Source organism: Bacillus rossius (assembly GCF_032445375.1).
Source record: "Bacillus rossius redtenbacheri isolate Brsri chromosome 4 unlocalized genomic scaffold, Brsri_v3 Brsri_v3_scf4_2, whole genome shotgun sequence".
Lineage (NCBI taxonomy): Eukaryota > Metazoa > Arthropoda > Insecta > Phasmatodea > Bacillidae > Bacillus > Bacillus rossius.
Window position 1 is genome coordinate 45,482,607 of NW_026962011.1, and position 17,109 is coordinate 45,499,715.

The window sequence follows — 17,109 nt, forward strand, 5'->3', positions numbered from 1 at the left end:
AATGAAGCAATAAAATATATTTCTGTGTAACAAAAATTAATAATTTTGAATTTTGACCGTCGATAATACAGTGCAACGGTATTACAGTACTCAGGGTTGGAATTTTATAACTGGAATGCTAGATGGCGTTAAAGAAGGTAAATATTGAGGTTTATTGATAAATATTTTTTTATCTTTCGTAAAAAATTTTTTTTTTCAATAAAAAGTATCCTATGTTACTTCTAATACCTCCAATAATATGTGTTCAAAGTTTCATGATGATCGGTCAAGTGGTTTTCGCGTAAAAGCGTAACAAACAAACTTACATTAACATTTATAATATTAGTAGGGAAGTAGGGATAGGGATAATGAAAGCTCCGATAAAAATAAGTGATAAAATAGAAAAAAATACTATCAATTTTGAACCTGAATTTTTGACAAGGAAGTTTAATAAAATACTGCCCATCTTGTTAAAATTCATTAAACAGTTAATACTATAAAGTTTCCCTTCGCAGATGGCAGCACCGTGGTTACACATTTCCGTTCCATGAGACTTCCTTTTCGTTCACGAAATTACTCCTACCAGATGCCGTATACCGAAAACTAAGACGTTACACATTAAAAAAATTTAAAAAATTACGTCAACAACAAGGGGTTTTGTCAGTTACATCATCTTTCTCTACGTGCATCTCTGCCTTTTGTGGTATGTGATTCCCTGTGTTGTAACAACTCATCTTGCATCGCCCAAAATATCATACTGCATTTACCATGATTTCCAATTTTTTTTTCATAATTTCAAGAGAAGAGGGATATATATCCCCCTAGCCCCCCCCCCCCCCCCCCCCACCCACTTTTCGTACCAAAACCCAATTATTTTGGTTTGCATAGGATATAAAGTGATAACCAGAAATGGCATGTATCCATATTATTGTTTTGAAATCAATCATCCCCCATTTGATAAGATCATCATTCAAAGAACGTTATGAACGAAAAAAAAAAAAACAATAAAGTGCACGATAATATGATAAGTATTATCCTTAAAGGATTTGTGCAATGGTAGTGCATGACTTTATGTAAGTTTTTGGACATACGCCATTGTAAAGCACTTTTTCTGTAAAAGAAAAATAAAAAATAAAAAATAAATATATAAATAAAAAAACCCAATACCCAATATGATGAGTACCATCATGTTTAAATTAAAATGCAGTTGGAAGACGTTTCTGTAATCAGCGAAGCGCCGTGCGGCAGGTGGAGCACGCGAGGAGGACCTACGGTCACCAGGACATCGTGTTCGAGCAGTTTGACATCACGGAGGAGCTCACCCCGGAGAAGAGAGCACGCCTGCTGCCCGGGGCAGCCGACGGCTTCCACAAGGTCTTCAGCTTCTACTGCCTGCACTGGGTCCAGGAGCAGAGGTTCGTGGAATGCCGTAACTCCTGCCCACTCTCCTCTGCCTCTTCCACTGCCTGCACTGGGTACAGGAGCAGAGGTTCGTGGACTGCCGTAACTCCTGTCCACTCTCCTCTGCCTCTTCTACTGCCTGCACTGGGTCCAGGAGCAGAGGTTAGTGGACTGCCGTAACTCCTGCCCACTCTCCTCTGCCTCTTCTACTGCCTGCACTGGGTCCAGGAGCAGAGGTTCGTGGAATGCCGTAACTCCTGCCCACTCTCCTCTGCCTCTTCTACTGCCTGCACTGGGTACAGGAGCAGAGGTTCGTGGACTGCCGTAACTCCTGTCCACTCTCCTCTGCCTCTTCTACTGCCTGCACTGGGTCCAGGAGCAGAGGTTAGTGGACTGCCGTAACTCCTGCCCACTCTCCTCTGCCTCTTCTACTGCCTGCACTGGGTCCAGGAGCAGAGGTTCGTGGACTGCCGTAACTCCTGTCCACTCTCCTCTGCCTCTTCTACTGCCTTCACTGGGTACAGGAGCAGAGGTTCGTGGAATGCCGTAACTCCTGCCCACTCTCCTCTGCCTCTTCTACTGCCTGCACTGGGTACAGGAGCAGAGGTTCGTGGACTGCCGTAACTCCTGCCCACTCTCCTCTGCCTCTTCTACTGCCTGCACTGGGTCCAGGAGCAGAGGTTAGTGGACTGCCGTAACTCCTGCCCACTCTCCTCTGCCTCTTCTACTGCCTGCACTGGGTCCAGGAGCAGAGGTTCGTGGAATGCCGTAACTCCTGCCCACTCTCCTCTGCCTCTTCTACTGCCTGCACTGGGTACAGGAGCAGAGGTTCGTGGACTGCCGTAACTCCTGTCCACTCTCCTCTGCCTCTTCTACTGCCTGCACTGGGTCCAGGAGCAGAGGTTAGTGGACTGCCGTAACTCCTGCCCACTCTCCTCTGCCTCTTCTACTGCCTGCACTGGGTCCAGGAGCAGAGGTTCGTGGACTGCCGTGACTCCTGCCCACTCTCCTCTGCCTCTTCCACTGCCTGCACTGCATCCAGGAGCAGAGGTTCGTAGACTGCCGTGACTCCTGCCCACTCTCCTCTGCCTCTTCCACTGCCTGCACCGGGTCCAGGAGCAGAGGTTCGTGGAATGCCGTAACTCCTGCCCACTCTCCTCTGCCTCTCCACTGCCTGCACTGGGTCCAGGAGCAGAGGTTCGTGGACTGCCGTAACTCCTGTCCACTCTCCTCTGCCTCTTCCACTGCCGGCAATGGGTCCAGGAGCAGAGGTTCGTGGACTGCCGTAACTCCTGCCCACTCTCCTCTGCCTCTTCCACTGCCTGCACTGGGTCCAGGAGCAGAGGTTCGTGGACTGCCGAAACTTCTGTCCACTCTCCTCTGCCTCTTCCACTGCCTGCACTGGGTCCAGGAGCAGAGGTTCGTGGACTGCCGTGACTCCTGTCCACTCTCCTCTGCCTCTTCTACTGCCTGCACTGGGTCCAGGAGCAGAGGTTCGTTTAATGCTGTAACTCCTGCCCACTCTCCTCTGCCTCTTCCACTGCCTGCACTGGGTCCAGGAGCAGAGGTTCGTGGAATGCCGTAACTCCTGCCCACTCTCCTCTTCCTCTTCCACTGCCTGCACTGGGTCCAGGAGCAGAGGTTCGTAGATTGCCGTAACTCCTGCCCACTCTCCTCTGCCTCTTCTACTGCCTGCACTGGGTCCAGGAGCAGAGGTTCGTGGACTGCCGTGACTCCTGCCCACTCTCCTCTGCCTCTTCTACTGCCTGCACTGGGTCCAGGAGCAGAGGTTCGTGGACTGCCGTGACTCCTGCCCACTCTCCTCTGCCTCTTCCACTGCCTGCACTGGGTCAGGAGCAGAGGTTCGTGGAGTGCCGTAACTCCTGCCCACTCTCCTCTGCCTCTTCCACTGCCTGCACTGGGTCCAGGAGCAGAGGTTCGTGGACTGCCGTAACTCCTGTCCACTCTCCTCTGCCTCTTCCACTGCCTGCACTGGGTCCAGGAGCAGAGGTTCGTGGACTGCCGTGACTCCTGTCCACTCTCCTCTGCATTTTCTACTGCCTGCACTGGGTCCAGGAGCAGAGGTTCGTGGACTGCCGTGACTCCTGTCCACTCTCCTCTGCATTTTCTACTGCCTGCACTGGGTCCAGGAGCAGAGGTTCGTGGACTGCCGTGACTCCTGTCCACTCTCCTCTGCCTCTTCCACTGCCTGCACTGGGTCCAGGAGCAGAGGTTCGTGGACTGCCGTGACTCCTGCCCACTCTCCTCTGCCTCTTCTACTGCCTGCACTGGGTCCAGGAGCAGAGGTTCGTGGACTGCCGTGACTCCTGCCCACTCTCCTCTGCCTCTTCCACTGCCTGCACTGGGTCCTGGAGCAGAGGTTCCAGGACTGCTGTAACTCCTGCCCACTCTCCTCTGTCTCTTCCACTGCCTGCACTGGGTCCAGGAGCAGAGGTTCGTGGACTTCCGTAACTCCTGCCCACTCTCCTCTGCCTCTTCCACTGCCGGCACTGGGTCCAGGAGCAGAGGTTCGTGGACTGCCGTGACTCCTGTCCACTCTCCTCTGCCTTTTCTACTGCCTGCACTGGGTCCAGGAGCAGAGGTTCGTGGACTGCCGTGACTCCTGCCCACTCTCCTCTGCCTCTTCCACTGCCTGCACTGGGTCCAGGAGCAGAGGTTCGTGGACTGCCGTCACTCCTGTCCACTCTCCTCTGCCTCTTCCACTGCCTGCACTGGGTCCAGGAGCAGAGGTTCGTGGACTGCCGTGACTCCTGCCCACTCTCCTCTGCCTCTTCCACTGCCTGCACTGGGTCCAGGAGCAGAGGTTCGTGGACTGCCGTGACTCCTGCCCACTCTCCTCTGCCTCTTCCACTGCCGGCACTGGGTCCAGGAGCAGAGGTTCGTGGACTGCCGTGACTCCTGCCCACTCTCCTCTGCCTCTTCCACTGCCTGCACTGGGTCCAGGAGCAGAGGTTCGTGGACTGCCGTGACTCCTGCCCACTCTCCTCTGCCTCTTCCACTGCCTGCACTGGGTCCAGGAGCAGAGGTTCGTGGACTGCCGTGACTCCTGCCCACTCTCCTCTGCCTCTTCCACTGCCGGCAATGGGTCCAGGAGCAGAGGTTCGTGGACTGCCGTCACTCCTGTCCACTCTCCTCTGCCTCTTCCACTGCCTGCACTGGGTCCAGGAGCAGAGGTTCGTGGACTGCCGTGACTCCTGCCCACTCTCCTCTGCCTCTTCCACTGCCTGCACTGGGTCCAGGAGCAGAGGTTCGTGGACTGCCGTGACTCCTGCCCACTCTCCTCTGCCTCTTCCACTGCCTGCACTGGGTCCTGGAGCAGAGGTTCCAGGACTGCTGTAACTCCTGCCCACTCTCCTCTGTCTCTTCCACTGCCTGCACTGGGTCCAGGAGCAGAGGTTCGTGGACTGCCGTGACTCCTGCCCACTCTCCTCTGCCTCTTCCACTGCCTGCACTGGGTCCTGGAGCAGAGGTTCCAGGACTGCTGTAACTCCTGCCCACTCTCCTCTGTCTCTTCCACTGCCTGCACTGGGTCCAGGAGCAGAGGTTCGTGGACTGCCGTAACTCCTGCCCACTCTCCTCTGCCTCTTCCACTGCCTGCACTGGGTCCAGGAGCAGAGGTTCGTGGACTGCCGTGACTCCTGCCCACTCTCCTCTGCCTCTTCCACTGCCTGCACTGGGTCCTGGAGCAGAGGTTCCAGGACTGCTGTAACTCCTGCCCACTCTCCTCTGTCTCTTCCACTGCCTGCACTGGGTCCAGGAGCAGAGGTTCGTGGACTGCCGTAACTCCTGCCCACTCTCCTCTGCCTCTTGTACTCCCTGCACTGGGTCCAGGAGCAGAGGTTCGTGGACTGCCGTGAATCCTGCCCACTCTCCTCTGCCTCTTGTACTGCCTGCACTGGGTCCAGGAGCAGAGGTTTTTGGACTGCCGTAACTCCTGCCCACTCTCCTCTGCCTCTTGTACTGCCTGCACTGTGTCCAGGAGCAGAGGTTCGTGGACTGCCATGAATCCTGCCCTTTCTCCTCTGCCTCTTGTACTGCCTGCACTGGGTCCAGGAGCAGAGGTTTGTGGACTGCTGTAACTCCTGTCAATTCTTCTCTAACACTTCGGCTTCCGTCTTCATCAGCTGCAACCATCGCACACATGAAATCTAGAACGTGTGCCTAATGTGTTTATTTGTTTTAAAGAAGTAGGACCACATAACTAATGTCATGTGCACAACAAAAATGACATGAAATATTGAATGCCTAACATTTTACAACTCAGTTTAAAGGTGCAGTAGATAAATGAAATATTCCTTTTTGCACAGCATACTGGCGTAGGTTAGATTTATGTGTATGTATGTGTTATTATTTCTGAATCATTATACAATTGTTATGTGCATAACATCTTTATGTTTTCCAAAATTTTCTTTTTTTCCACACAGCGAAAATTTTTGAATGTTTTTAACTCAATGCATCCAGATTTGAATAGCTTACCAAAAATATAATATTATTCAAACTAAGGTTTTTTATGATTTTTTCCCCTTCTCACATTATTTTTTATCCCTGCACTAATAACGTGGTCGTAAATAATATTATTTACACCACTTTTCAATTTTAAATTAAGATGGTTTACATTAAATAATAACTAATTTTATATTCAGCAATTTTTAATATTTTTAATTTCAATATCTGTTTTTACGGTGACTATTTGTTTAGTAAAAAGTAGTTTCAGCCAAAGTTTTAGATGATATTTATAAGGTTTACAATAAACTGAACAGATTTGACAGTGTACCTACTAAGGGAGTTATGAATTTTTTTGTCATTCAACCCCGTTTTATTTCATCCCATGCAGTGATGTTTCACCTTATCAATAATTGTTTCTGACAAAACTTTTAGATACAATTTATAAGATTTATCAACCATTTTTTTCTGGGTTGTGGTTTGTCTACGAAGGGAGTTGTATTTTTTGTCCTTTTGAAATTTATTTGCAAACTTTATAATGCAGTACAAAATCTGCTGACTTTTAAATCCAAGGCTAGTTACTGAAGCTATAAAAAATTTATATTACGGTTATGAAACGCGAGAAGAAAACACGTAAGGGATTAAATATAAAATAAAAATTAACCATTAGATAATGATAGAACACTGTTTGTATGTATATGTCCTTGAATGTGAAAAATAAATTTAACATATTTTAAACACAAACAATCAAATCTATCACCACGAGAAAAAAATTCGGCTTATATCGGAAAAACGTAGTAATGTGAACGGAAGAGATGAATTTTATATACTTTTTTTTTTTTTTTTCGTGACTTACGTATTCGTTTACATGATCCATATCCACTTTCGTGTAATCGCGTAATTGTGGAACGAGATTTGCATTGCAAAAATAACTATGGACATAGTAAAATATGAATCTTGGTACAGTCAATTATTACGCATAAAGAAAAAAATATATAGGTATTTTTAATGTTTTCTATAGTTTAACGAAATTTTTTAATAAATACGCAACTGAACTCCAATTACGTAAAGCGTTCTACGTGGCTGTCATATTTTTTTTCTTAGACTCTCGTCTGGGCGATAATGATTCTTTCCCTCACAAGGGAAGGCGACCAATCAAACAGGGATATTCTGGTCTGATTCCTAAAAACGTGTTTAATAAAATGCTCGCGTCGGTGTTTCCCTTGATGGTTACAAGGAGGAAGAGAGGGGGGAGACGGGGCTTCATTTGCCATTACGACCAGCAACTGCACGCATGGTTAGAACGTTGGCGGAGGGGGAGGGGGGTTGAAGTGGAAGGATCTCCAGGGAGATGCGCGGGGTAGAAGACTGCGGAGATAAAACCAGAGAACCAAGTTGGAGGCTCGTGAAACATAGCCTCACGCATCTCTCTTAAGACTTTCCTCCCTGCTTTTTTTTTTTTGTTATTGGAGGAGAAAAGGGAGGAGGGGGAGGGAGTGAATAAAAAAAATTGGAAAATTTCGTTTCGTGTTAGTGTCCGGGAAGCCGCGCAGACTATGGAAAGGAGATAATGAGGAAATATGGCGTCTGCGATTCGAGCTTTAAAGACCCTTTTGCGACTGGCTTTAAGCCGGCGTTGATGACTTCGGTAAGGAGGTTGGGGCGGGGAGTGGTGGGGGAACTGTCGTGTTGTCTCATAGCAGTTCGCTTGGGGAGCACGGGCGACGACTGCGATTGGAGCAGAGTTCCGATGGAGAAGCAATGCGTTCCCGATCCTTGCCGCTACCTCCCGCCAACATTCTAGGATCGCTAGTCTCTAACTGGCATCACTCCTCGGCAGGATGAATACTTCAACATATAAAAAAAATAAAAATTGGTTGTCTGTAAAGTCGGTTTACGGACGATAGTTTGTGACAACATCATAACAAAACATTGATGAAATGTTTGCATACATTTATGAATAAAATTGAATAATTTTTATTGACTTATCACTATTTTGTATGGATAAAAAGAAGGAGTAAAATGAAATCTACAATTTAATTGATAAATTTACTTTTATAGGCACTCATTAATTCAAATATGTTTATTACTTTAACGAAGAGATAATTTTAACTATAACTTTTATACATGTTTGCTATTTAACTTCTTCCAATCTGTGTTATTCTGTTAAGGATAGGACGATGATAGTAAAAGTGGGAAACGAAAGGGAGTGTTTCAAGTTTAATGTGCCTCGAAACAGTCAAATAGATGGTTGTTCCAATCTAGTGGAAGAGAGATAGATGCGGCGCAAGCGTACAATGAGCGTAACGGGACACAGCGTAACGGAACAATGTGCGTTACGGGACACTTTTTCGTGCGTGCAGCCGGCGTTCATCGATTTATTAGACGTCACGTCAAAAAACTTGTTGCTGTAAGCAGCTGTCGAATCATGTCGGCTGAATAACTGAAGATTTCTGGCGAGTGAAAGCCCTTGTGTCTCGGAAAGTGGCTGCCCTCATAAACGCTTTGACTTCACAGTACATGTCTGTACCGTGGAAGTGAAAAACACCATCACAAAAACTGTAACTTTTCATGAGAGCAAATTTTTTTATTTGTTTCAACTTTGTTTGCTGTCAGGTTTCTTGGATAACAATAGGAATTGCTTTATGACTTCTTTATTATACAAAAGAAAACTATGTTTTTTTTAATTTTTAAGATAATGGGTTGATTTTTCTTTTTAAAAACTAAATAAAAAATTTGTAACACTCCTGTACTCCGTTATATATATATATAAATTATACATTTTACATAATGGCATTTGTGCTGTTTACCAATACATGGAACAAAAAGTGTAAGTACACCGTGGACACGTTGCCAACTATATTTCATAAAATGATAGACATGGTGTTCTTTACATCAGGGTTACAGATGTATACAAGAAATAAAACGGATTTCCACCATACTTGGCGAAGGCGTGACTCCCCTGGCTTAAATAATACACCCACTTGCGCTTTTTTATTTGTCTCCGGTGGAATATGGCATAAAAAAATGGTATTATTACTATTATTGGCAGATGCTTTTTCAGGGATCTTACTGATTCTGTATTTTTCTAAATCACATACATTTGTTCGTTACCGAGGTTAGATGTTACTGCACGTACTGCACGTGTTAATGACACACGAAACTACAGTAAACTCGTGGAATAACATCATGTCAGTGTTAAGAAGACTGCAAGCATCCGCTCTACCACTCTGGTTCTGGGGTAGAGCGCCTGCCTTGTGACTTGTAGGACCCGGGTTCGCGCCCCGGCTCCTCCAAGGCGGATTGCCCAGACAAAATGGTGGCATTTTCTCTGGTAGGAATACAATCCCTTGTAACATGTCAGGCTACCAAAGAAACGGTGGGTGGAACAGAAAAAAACCTTCCAGGTGGCTTCCAAATGGGGAGCCCGTTTCTTTTCTTGGGCTCCCCATGCGGTGGCCATTCCGGGGGTTTCTCCGGGGGAACGGAGTTTTGCAAAAATATTTTTTTAGTATTTAGTAACTGTAGCATTATCATTCCACCATGTAATAAATATAGCTCAAACCTATATATATATATATATATATGCTTTTGTACATAATATATTTGAATAATTTATCAGTAGGCCTATATATTTTCTTGAAGTATTATTTTATTTATTTGTCTTTTTTTTACATGTGGCGAAGTTAAGGGGAGCCCACCATCTTGCCTTACACGTGACCACAGATTTAAAAAAAAAAATATTTTTAAAATTAAAAATAAACATAAAAAAGAAAAATTCCTGCGCATGCGGCTCGCAGGAGGGAGAGGATTAGACCATTAGACCAAAGAGAAGATACAAAAACTAATGAAGTAGTGGAAACCAGGGATTCAAGTAACAATTTAACTTCAACATTTTTGGGTAATATGTTTTGACTAAAGTACTTAAGTATTAATTTATTGTACGAAACCCATAACTATATTTTATTATAAAACACATTACCGTATCCACGGCCATCAGGCCAAACCAAAAACTAAAGGTGACAGATCATTCCAAATTAATGTAACATCCAAATACCCCACCTGTTAGGTTATAACTTGTATTCTTCTTCCGGCATTCTTTCTAACGCAGTTTTGAAAGTGTTAATGAGGCTGTTATGATCGTGCAATATTCTTTGAATTTTTAAAACTATATCTCTTTCAACTTCTTGAATATTTTGACACCTGCGATCAACTTCGCTATTTTCGTCTCCCATAAAGTAAATCTGCAAAAATTTTGGCTGATCATCTGTAGGCAGTAAATAACCAATCCTATGATAGATCTGTCCTTGGATTGTAAACGTAGTGGAAAATCCGGGCATAACAACTTCATTATCTACTCCAAACGACGTCATTTGAAAACAACAATTGTATTTCCTTATTCATTACTTTCGTACAAAAGTAAGGATTTTAGAGGTTCCTCTGGCTCACCAAAGGCTGGAAATGAAATTTTACGACCAAAACAACACATACCCGGAGTTTCCTCTTTCCATTTTAGTGCTTTTTATCCATCCGCCCTATAATAATTAATCGATGATAAATATAATCGATCAAAAGCAGCGTCTTGAAATGCCTCCCATGTACTACTCCATTGCGACTGCCGTTCAGCATTTAAAATACGTATTTTTACGATTACTCATGTGACTGTGCAGCAAATAATGGCGCATGACGCTCAGCATCTAAAACCCGACTACCTGAGTTTGCTCTAATGTTTCAGCAGCCCTTTGAGATGCCTGACGTTCGGCATCTAATAGTCGCCGTGCTTGACTTTGCTCTTGAGTCTCAGCAGCTCTTCGAGATGCGTGGCGCTCGGCATCTAAAGTCAAACGGGTTTGAGAGTGGCTTGGCTTCTAGCAATTTTCTTAGCGCGAGCTCCGCTAGAACTACCCGCTAGATTATATTTGCGTTTTCTAGGCATATTGCAATAAAAAAAAGTAACTAAACAGAAAAAAAATCTGCTACCTAACCTACGTTTATTGACCCAAATAATAAAAACATTTATACTATAACTTCTCACACTTAACTTAAGAAAATAATCAAAGCAAAATAAACTTATTAATTTTTTTTAGAACATAAAAAACACAAAAGATTATGAAAACTACGTATAACGAAAATACACATGCAAACCAACTACAAAATTAATGACAACAATGGTATTTTATGTATGATTCACAAAAAAAAAATCTTATAAAAAAAATCGTACTGAGATTGTTTGTTATTACAAAATAAACAAAAGGAGTAACCGTTCTCAGGTACCTAGCTAATATTCAGATTTACAACAAATAATAATGACGTAATAACATCTAACTAAATTCGAAAGTAATCTACTTTTGACGAATGAAATGAAACAATGACCCAACTAAAGAAAAAAATATTTAATAACCTAACCCAAAAACATAAAGTTATTTGTATTTCACGAAAAACATTATTTAAATAAACAAAAAATCGTGTAAGCAAATCGAATTGTAATCAAGTTGCTGTAAATAATAATAAATTTGCAGCGGAAAAAAATCAGTATTCGCATGCGTGTGGCTCAGTCGTCTGCCCTTTCGGGTAAGCAAAATTTCCCCAACTACACCACGCCGTACCATATATTTCCATACAAACTTTTATCCCCTATTCCCTATTGTTATTTTACACCCTTGAGAGTAAAACGTTTACAAACTTTGAATGTCATATTTATTTATATCTAATTAATAGCCTAAAAATAAGTTTCAAGCTGCTAGCTCTAAAACTGACGATAATTCCATACAACTTTTCATCCCCCCCCCCCCTTTAAACCCCTTACAACCATTTTTTCGCATTAAAGAGTAGCCTATGTCATTTCTCAGGCTCTAGACTATCTGTGTACCAAATTTCATTTAAATCGGTTCAGTAGTTTTGGCGTGAAAGCGCGACAGACAGACAGACAGAGTTGCTTTCGCATTTATAATATTAGTAAGTATTGTGCAGCGGGACTGTAAAATTATTAGCAGGAAATCGACTAAAAAATTGCCAGACTAGTTTTTGGTGAATTTGCAAAACGACGTAAGTCCAAACTAATAGTTTTGAGAAAATCACAAAAAACTGTGTAATGTGCTGTGGGCACATATTGTGCCACTTTTTACTGGCGTAAAGCAAACAGATCAGTATTGCGAATATTTTTCAACTTCTGAAAGAAGGTTTAAATTTTATACGTTTTTAGAAAAAATAAATAAAAATGCTGGACATTTAAGACATTTTGCAAATTCACAAATGTTCAATACAAAATATAATATATTTTGTAATAATTATCATTAAAATTAAATTAATCTCTTAATGTTTTTATTAAGAAACGAGGTGAAGTTACGAAGTAATTATTGTTGTATGTTTGGCAACATATTTTTTAGCAGATGGCACTGAGAAACTCATTATCCTCAATATCAATTTATTTCAACAATACATTCACGTGTTACAAACAATTTTTAGAGATAGTAGGATTATTTTTCTCAATTTACAAGGATACTTCAACAATGAGAATAACAGTTCAGTCAACATAATAAGATTGTGTCAACAATTCACTCTGCATCAGACACAACCTACATGTGGTAAACGATTAATGGTCTATTGCTGCCCATTGTACAATGCCAAGGTAGAATGCCTGCACGACTTCTTCTTCTGGAATGTATTTGAGCATCTTTCGTACATCTTGTAATTTGTCTGGATTAATTAAGATAAAACCATTGGGATAAGCTTTCTGAGTTGGAAGACCTGGGTTGTGGGGATATGTTGGGCCAAGGGCAAATGTGTGAGCAACTAGGCTATCAATAAATGGCTTGGCTACGACAATGCCGAAGTGGTCTGCAGAAAATTGGAACTCCATGAAGGAGGAAATGCTGAACGGGATTTTCTGACTTTGTGGTACATTGCAGGTTGATGATTCCAGTGAATTTACATTCTTTTTGTAAATAGTTGGCCACCAACTATGAAAGTTGTACACATTTTCACTTTCGACAATGTTCACTGTAAATTTTTTCTTTGCACTAGAGTGCACAATTAGCTCACACACATCCTTTAGTGTGTCGAATCTGTCCAAACGACGCAAACACCTTTTCACCACAGCAAAATCTCTGTCCGAAGGTAAAAATTAATGGCCTCTGATGGGAAACAGAAGTCTGATCTTGAGGAACCGTTTTTGTGCAGTTAATGCCATTAAAAATCTGATGACAGTGTTGTTTTTGTTCTGGCCTGGACATCCGTCACAAAACAACCATATCTCGGTTGCTGAGTCAGGAATAAAGTTGTTCATGTAGTCAAGTAGGAAACTACATACCTCGTTCGGCCCCTTTTTGGCCTGTCCTTCGTGGTATATGTAAAATACGGCCTCGCTGGTTTTAAGGTTGTGCACTGAAAATACAGGAACAGTCAGCTGACGAAGATAATACATATCCTGCACTGGAATCTTTGGCAACGATATGTTTTGCATGTAGTCAAATGACAATGCAACAAAATCATCTCTTTCGATGCACAATTGAGATGCATGTTTCAATGTTAAATATAATTTCTTGCTCCTGCGTTTATGCACAAGGAGTTCGGCCGTTGCGACGCGTTTGGCGGTGTCATTTAGACAGCTTTTCAGTTTCGTACTTTTTTCTTCACAAATTACACAAGTATCAACACTAGGTCTACCAAACTTCAAACTAAAATGGCTCTTGAAATACTTGTGGTAGTAATGATATGATACATTCCTGTCTGCATACTTGTCAACAAACATTTCATGCATTTTCTTGACTGTTAGTTCTCCACTAAGATAATAAATATAAACATCACCATAATGAGTTTGATGAACTGGAAAGGAGGATATATGGCTATGAATATCCGCAAGAATAGTAGCGTCTTTTGCACTTGATGGTTTGTGTTTTCCCCTCTCATCACTTGGTGATTTTCCAAGTAGTATCAGCTGGCACAAACGCTTGACACTAGATTCACTAACACAATAAATACTCAAAAATGCTTTCTTACACACAGCAACCAGTTTACCAAAGTCCCTTACTTGGTACACAAACATAGCTTCTTGTCTGCCAGGTTTGTCTTTCCTGCCCCTTCTTCTTTGAACGTCTTTACGCATTATTAGTCCTTGCAAAAACACATCCTGCTCATTCTTGGTATTAAACCCATTCATTTGGTTTACTGCCTCAATGAAGGTATTATCTGAAACTAGCCTGAATCACTTTTTCTTGCAACTGAAATCAAAGAACAGTACATAATTATTATTACCTCTTGTAATTTGCTTGTCACTCTTCAATATCTGTTAATGTTAGTTATTTAATTGGTATCTAGTACAAAATGCAATAATACACCAAACAGTCTACGCCCTACTATTTCTAACCATTCGGAAATCTGTGAAAAATAGTGTGATTGAGTTCGAGGTACATAACTGAACACATCCATTTAATTTTATTGTTTAGCTTAATTATGTTATTTATTCAAAAATAAAATATGACAGTTTTTTTGTAAAGCACTCTAAGATTTTTATATGCCATAGAAGTTACTAGTTTAGTAACCTGTATCCTAATTCGAACTAGGTACTTTATAGTAATAAGTCGTGCATTTTCTGCAACGTTTGCATATAACAACAATTATGTATAGTAAATGCCGTAAAAGGGGAAGACTGGCTAGCAATTTATAAATAACATTCGTGAGAATGTGACAAATAATCTATTGGCTGGAGGACTAACGTTTATTTTTTATTTTTGGAATAAATGTTAACTTATATTGTATTATTATCAAGTATCACTCTTTTTTAACACATTTAACACACAAGGGGTTTGTGTTGCCGTCGTCCGGGGTCTAGGGCTCGAGTCCCGGTGCGGTTCCTAGCGGTGGCGGCTGTGAATGGAATGTGTCCGGATGGGCGCCAGACTAGCTCTGGTGCTAGTCGGTAGGTGGGTCGTGGGGTCGATTGCCCTGCGTGGCCCACTAGGACCGTCGGCGATGTTGCGTGGGTTTAAGGAATTCCCTACTCGGCGGTGGTTGGGAATCGTAGGGTTAAGTAATCATACGCTGGAATGAGGCAATAAATGACGTGCGTCATTTATTCAGGCGACTGTGGTTCGGGTGTAACTCCGTTGGTTACACGCCACGTCGTACAACAGGTGACGTCACAAAAATACAAAAACTACACAATTACACAACAATGAGTGTGAAAGTTACTCAATAAAAACGTGGCACAAGTTTACAAAATAAATGTTACACGAGGGTGCGTTACACAGGTTTATGAATGTTACGTGGGGATGCGTTGCACAAGTTTATGAATGTTACGTATTAGCGTGGCACTAGGCGTTTCTGAGCCTGGTTACTCACACGAGGGATGAGGGTGATTGGACGCGGCCAATCCCGTAAGTCTACGTATCGAGGCGGCGCTCGCGTCCACGGTAGTGGAGCGCGGACCGCAGCTAAATTCGTTCAAAGTTCCCTTACGGGTGGTGTCAGTGCCGGAGCGACTGATTTTAACTAAAGTTCTGTTCCTCGGGAGACGGCCCGTGCCGGATGCTGAACCTACCCCGTGGACCAAGTGTGGTGCAGGGGGGTTTTAAATTTATGCGGCCGGATTAGGTCCTGGACCGAGAATTGGACCGGGTACGCACGGAGAGATTAGTAAAAAAGAGGTTTTAAGAAGTGACTATATTTACCAGAAGTGAACTCGGTGTGGACAAAGGATGATGTCTCTCCGTGGGACGTGCGTCCGCCCCGGTCCACGAGTCGCGCTGTACTGGCGTCATGTCATGGCGCCCGGCCGAGGCTCGGTGGCCCTCGCGCCAGGGTTGACCTCATTACGTTAGTTTCTGATGTGACCTGTTAAATAAGAGAATTTAATGACGTTAAATTCTTACATTAATTATTAAAGCTGAACCAAGGTCATTCGTCCCTTCTACAAATTGAAGTTATTGTGTTTAGGAATTATTTCATTTAAATTTTACGTCACACCAGCGACTGTTCGTCTCTTGCCGGACTGCTCTGGTGGGGGTAAAAACGTAACACGAGGGTTGAATAATTATGTCATATGGTTTCATTGACTAATTCAGGCAGAAGGCCGCCAGGGGAACACTCACACACGTATCGCCGTATTACACACGTGAGTGCCCGGGCACTCCTACGTCGCACTTTCGTCAACCAACTTCAAATTAATATTCAATACTGTTTAATAATCTGTGTTTATTTTTAAACGTGGTTGGTTGAAATGACGGTCTGTTTATTTGGGGGGGGGGGGGGGGGGCTTCTACCTTGGTTGCTGGTGGCTCGCCTGACTCGGGTGGGCCATGGCTAGGGGCGCGTTCCGTTAGCGGGGTTGGATACTGGCGGTTGCAGGTCGGGCTTTAGGGTGGCCTTCGGTCGGACGACGTCAGTGTTGTTAATTATATTTTCAGGACATCTATTAATAAATTATTCTGAAGGTAAAAAATTTATTTTGTCTTCATCTATATTCACAGAGAAACATTTTACTGATTTAAATGTAATGTTCTGCAGTTCGTTTTCCTGAGATGGCAACACCACTAACATTTCTCACTAATTGCAAGACCGCGAGTGTTCTGGTATTCTCATTTTACTGTATTATTTAGTATCGTTCTTACAACTTATTAGCACTATGTACTTACCCACATTCTTGTCCAGTGCATCTAGCTGGTACAAGCTTGTTTACATGGTTCTTGTGTTCCAAACCTTTTACCTTAGCCATTTTTATAATGTTTCTTTTGTATTCAGCAGTCCTTTTGACACCCTTCTTTCGTATATCATTGTTGTTAATAGCTTCTTAAAAATAACTCTTCAAACTACTGCTAGAACACGCCATTTTCCTGCAAACTTACTTTTGTTTTATTTCACAACACGCACGTTTGCAACAACATTTTCGTTCACATTGAGCTGAACATATTTGTCAACAGATAGCATACAAGTGTCAGAACATTTAGTTCCAGTTATTTAAGGTAGATGGCATATGTGTCCACACAACCACGCTTACTCTCACATCAAAAAATTTTTCACAGTCTAAACGACCTAAGGGCGCGGTTACACGGGAGTCTGAACTACTTCAAGTGAACATGTTCAGCTGTTGAGTGCGGTTACACACAGTCTGAACATGTTTCGTTCGAGGCCATTTCCCATTTAACTTAAACAGGTTGGCAAAGTAGTTCAGATCGACATATCTTCTACATTAGCCTCTGATTGGCTGTTTAGAATATAAACAGTCCTTTTCAGAAATCCAATATGGAAAGTATCCTGGCACAAGTAGAG

The 17,109-nt window shown here is 43.0% G+C and overlaps 1 protein-coding gene across 1 annotated transcript in view; it reads left to right on the forward strand.

The window, feature by feature from the left end:
- The window catches only part of LOC134541844 (juvenile hormone acid O-methyltransferase), a 29,613-nt gene that overhangs the window by 3,453 nt on the left and 9,051 nt on the right, over window positions 1-17,109 (forward strand). The window contains exon 3 of the mRNA XM_063385541.1: window positions 1,228-1,394. Coding sequence (XP_063241611.1) covers window positions 1,228-1,394 — 167 coding nt within the window. The remainder of the gene's footprint in view (window positions 1-1,227; window positions 1,395-17,109) is intronic.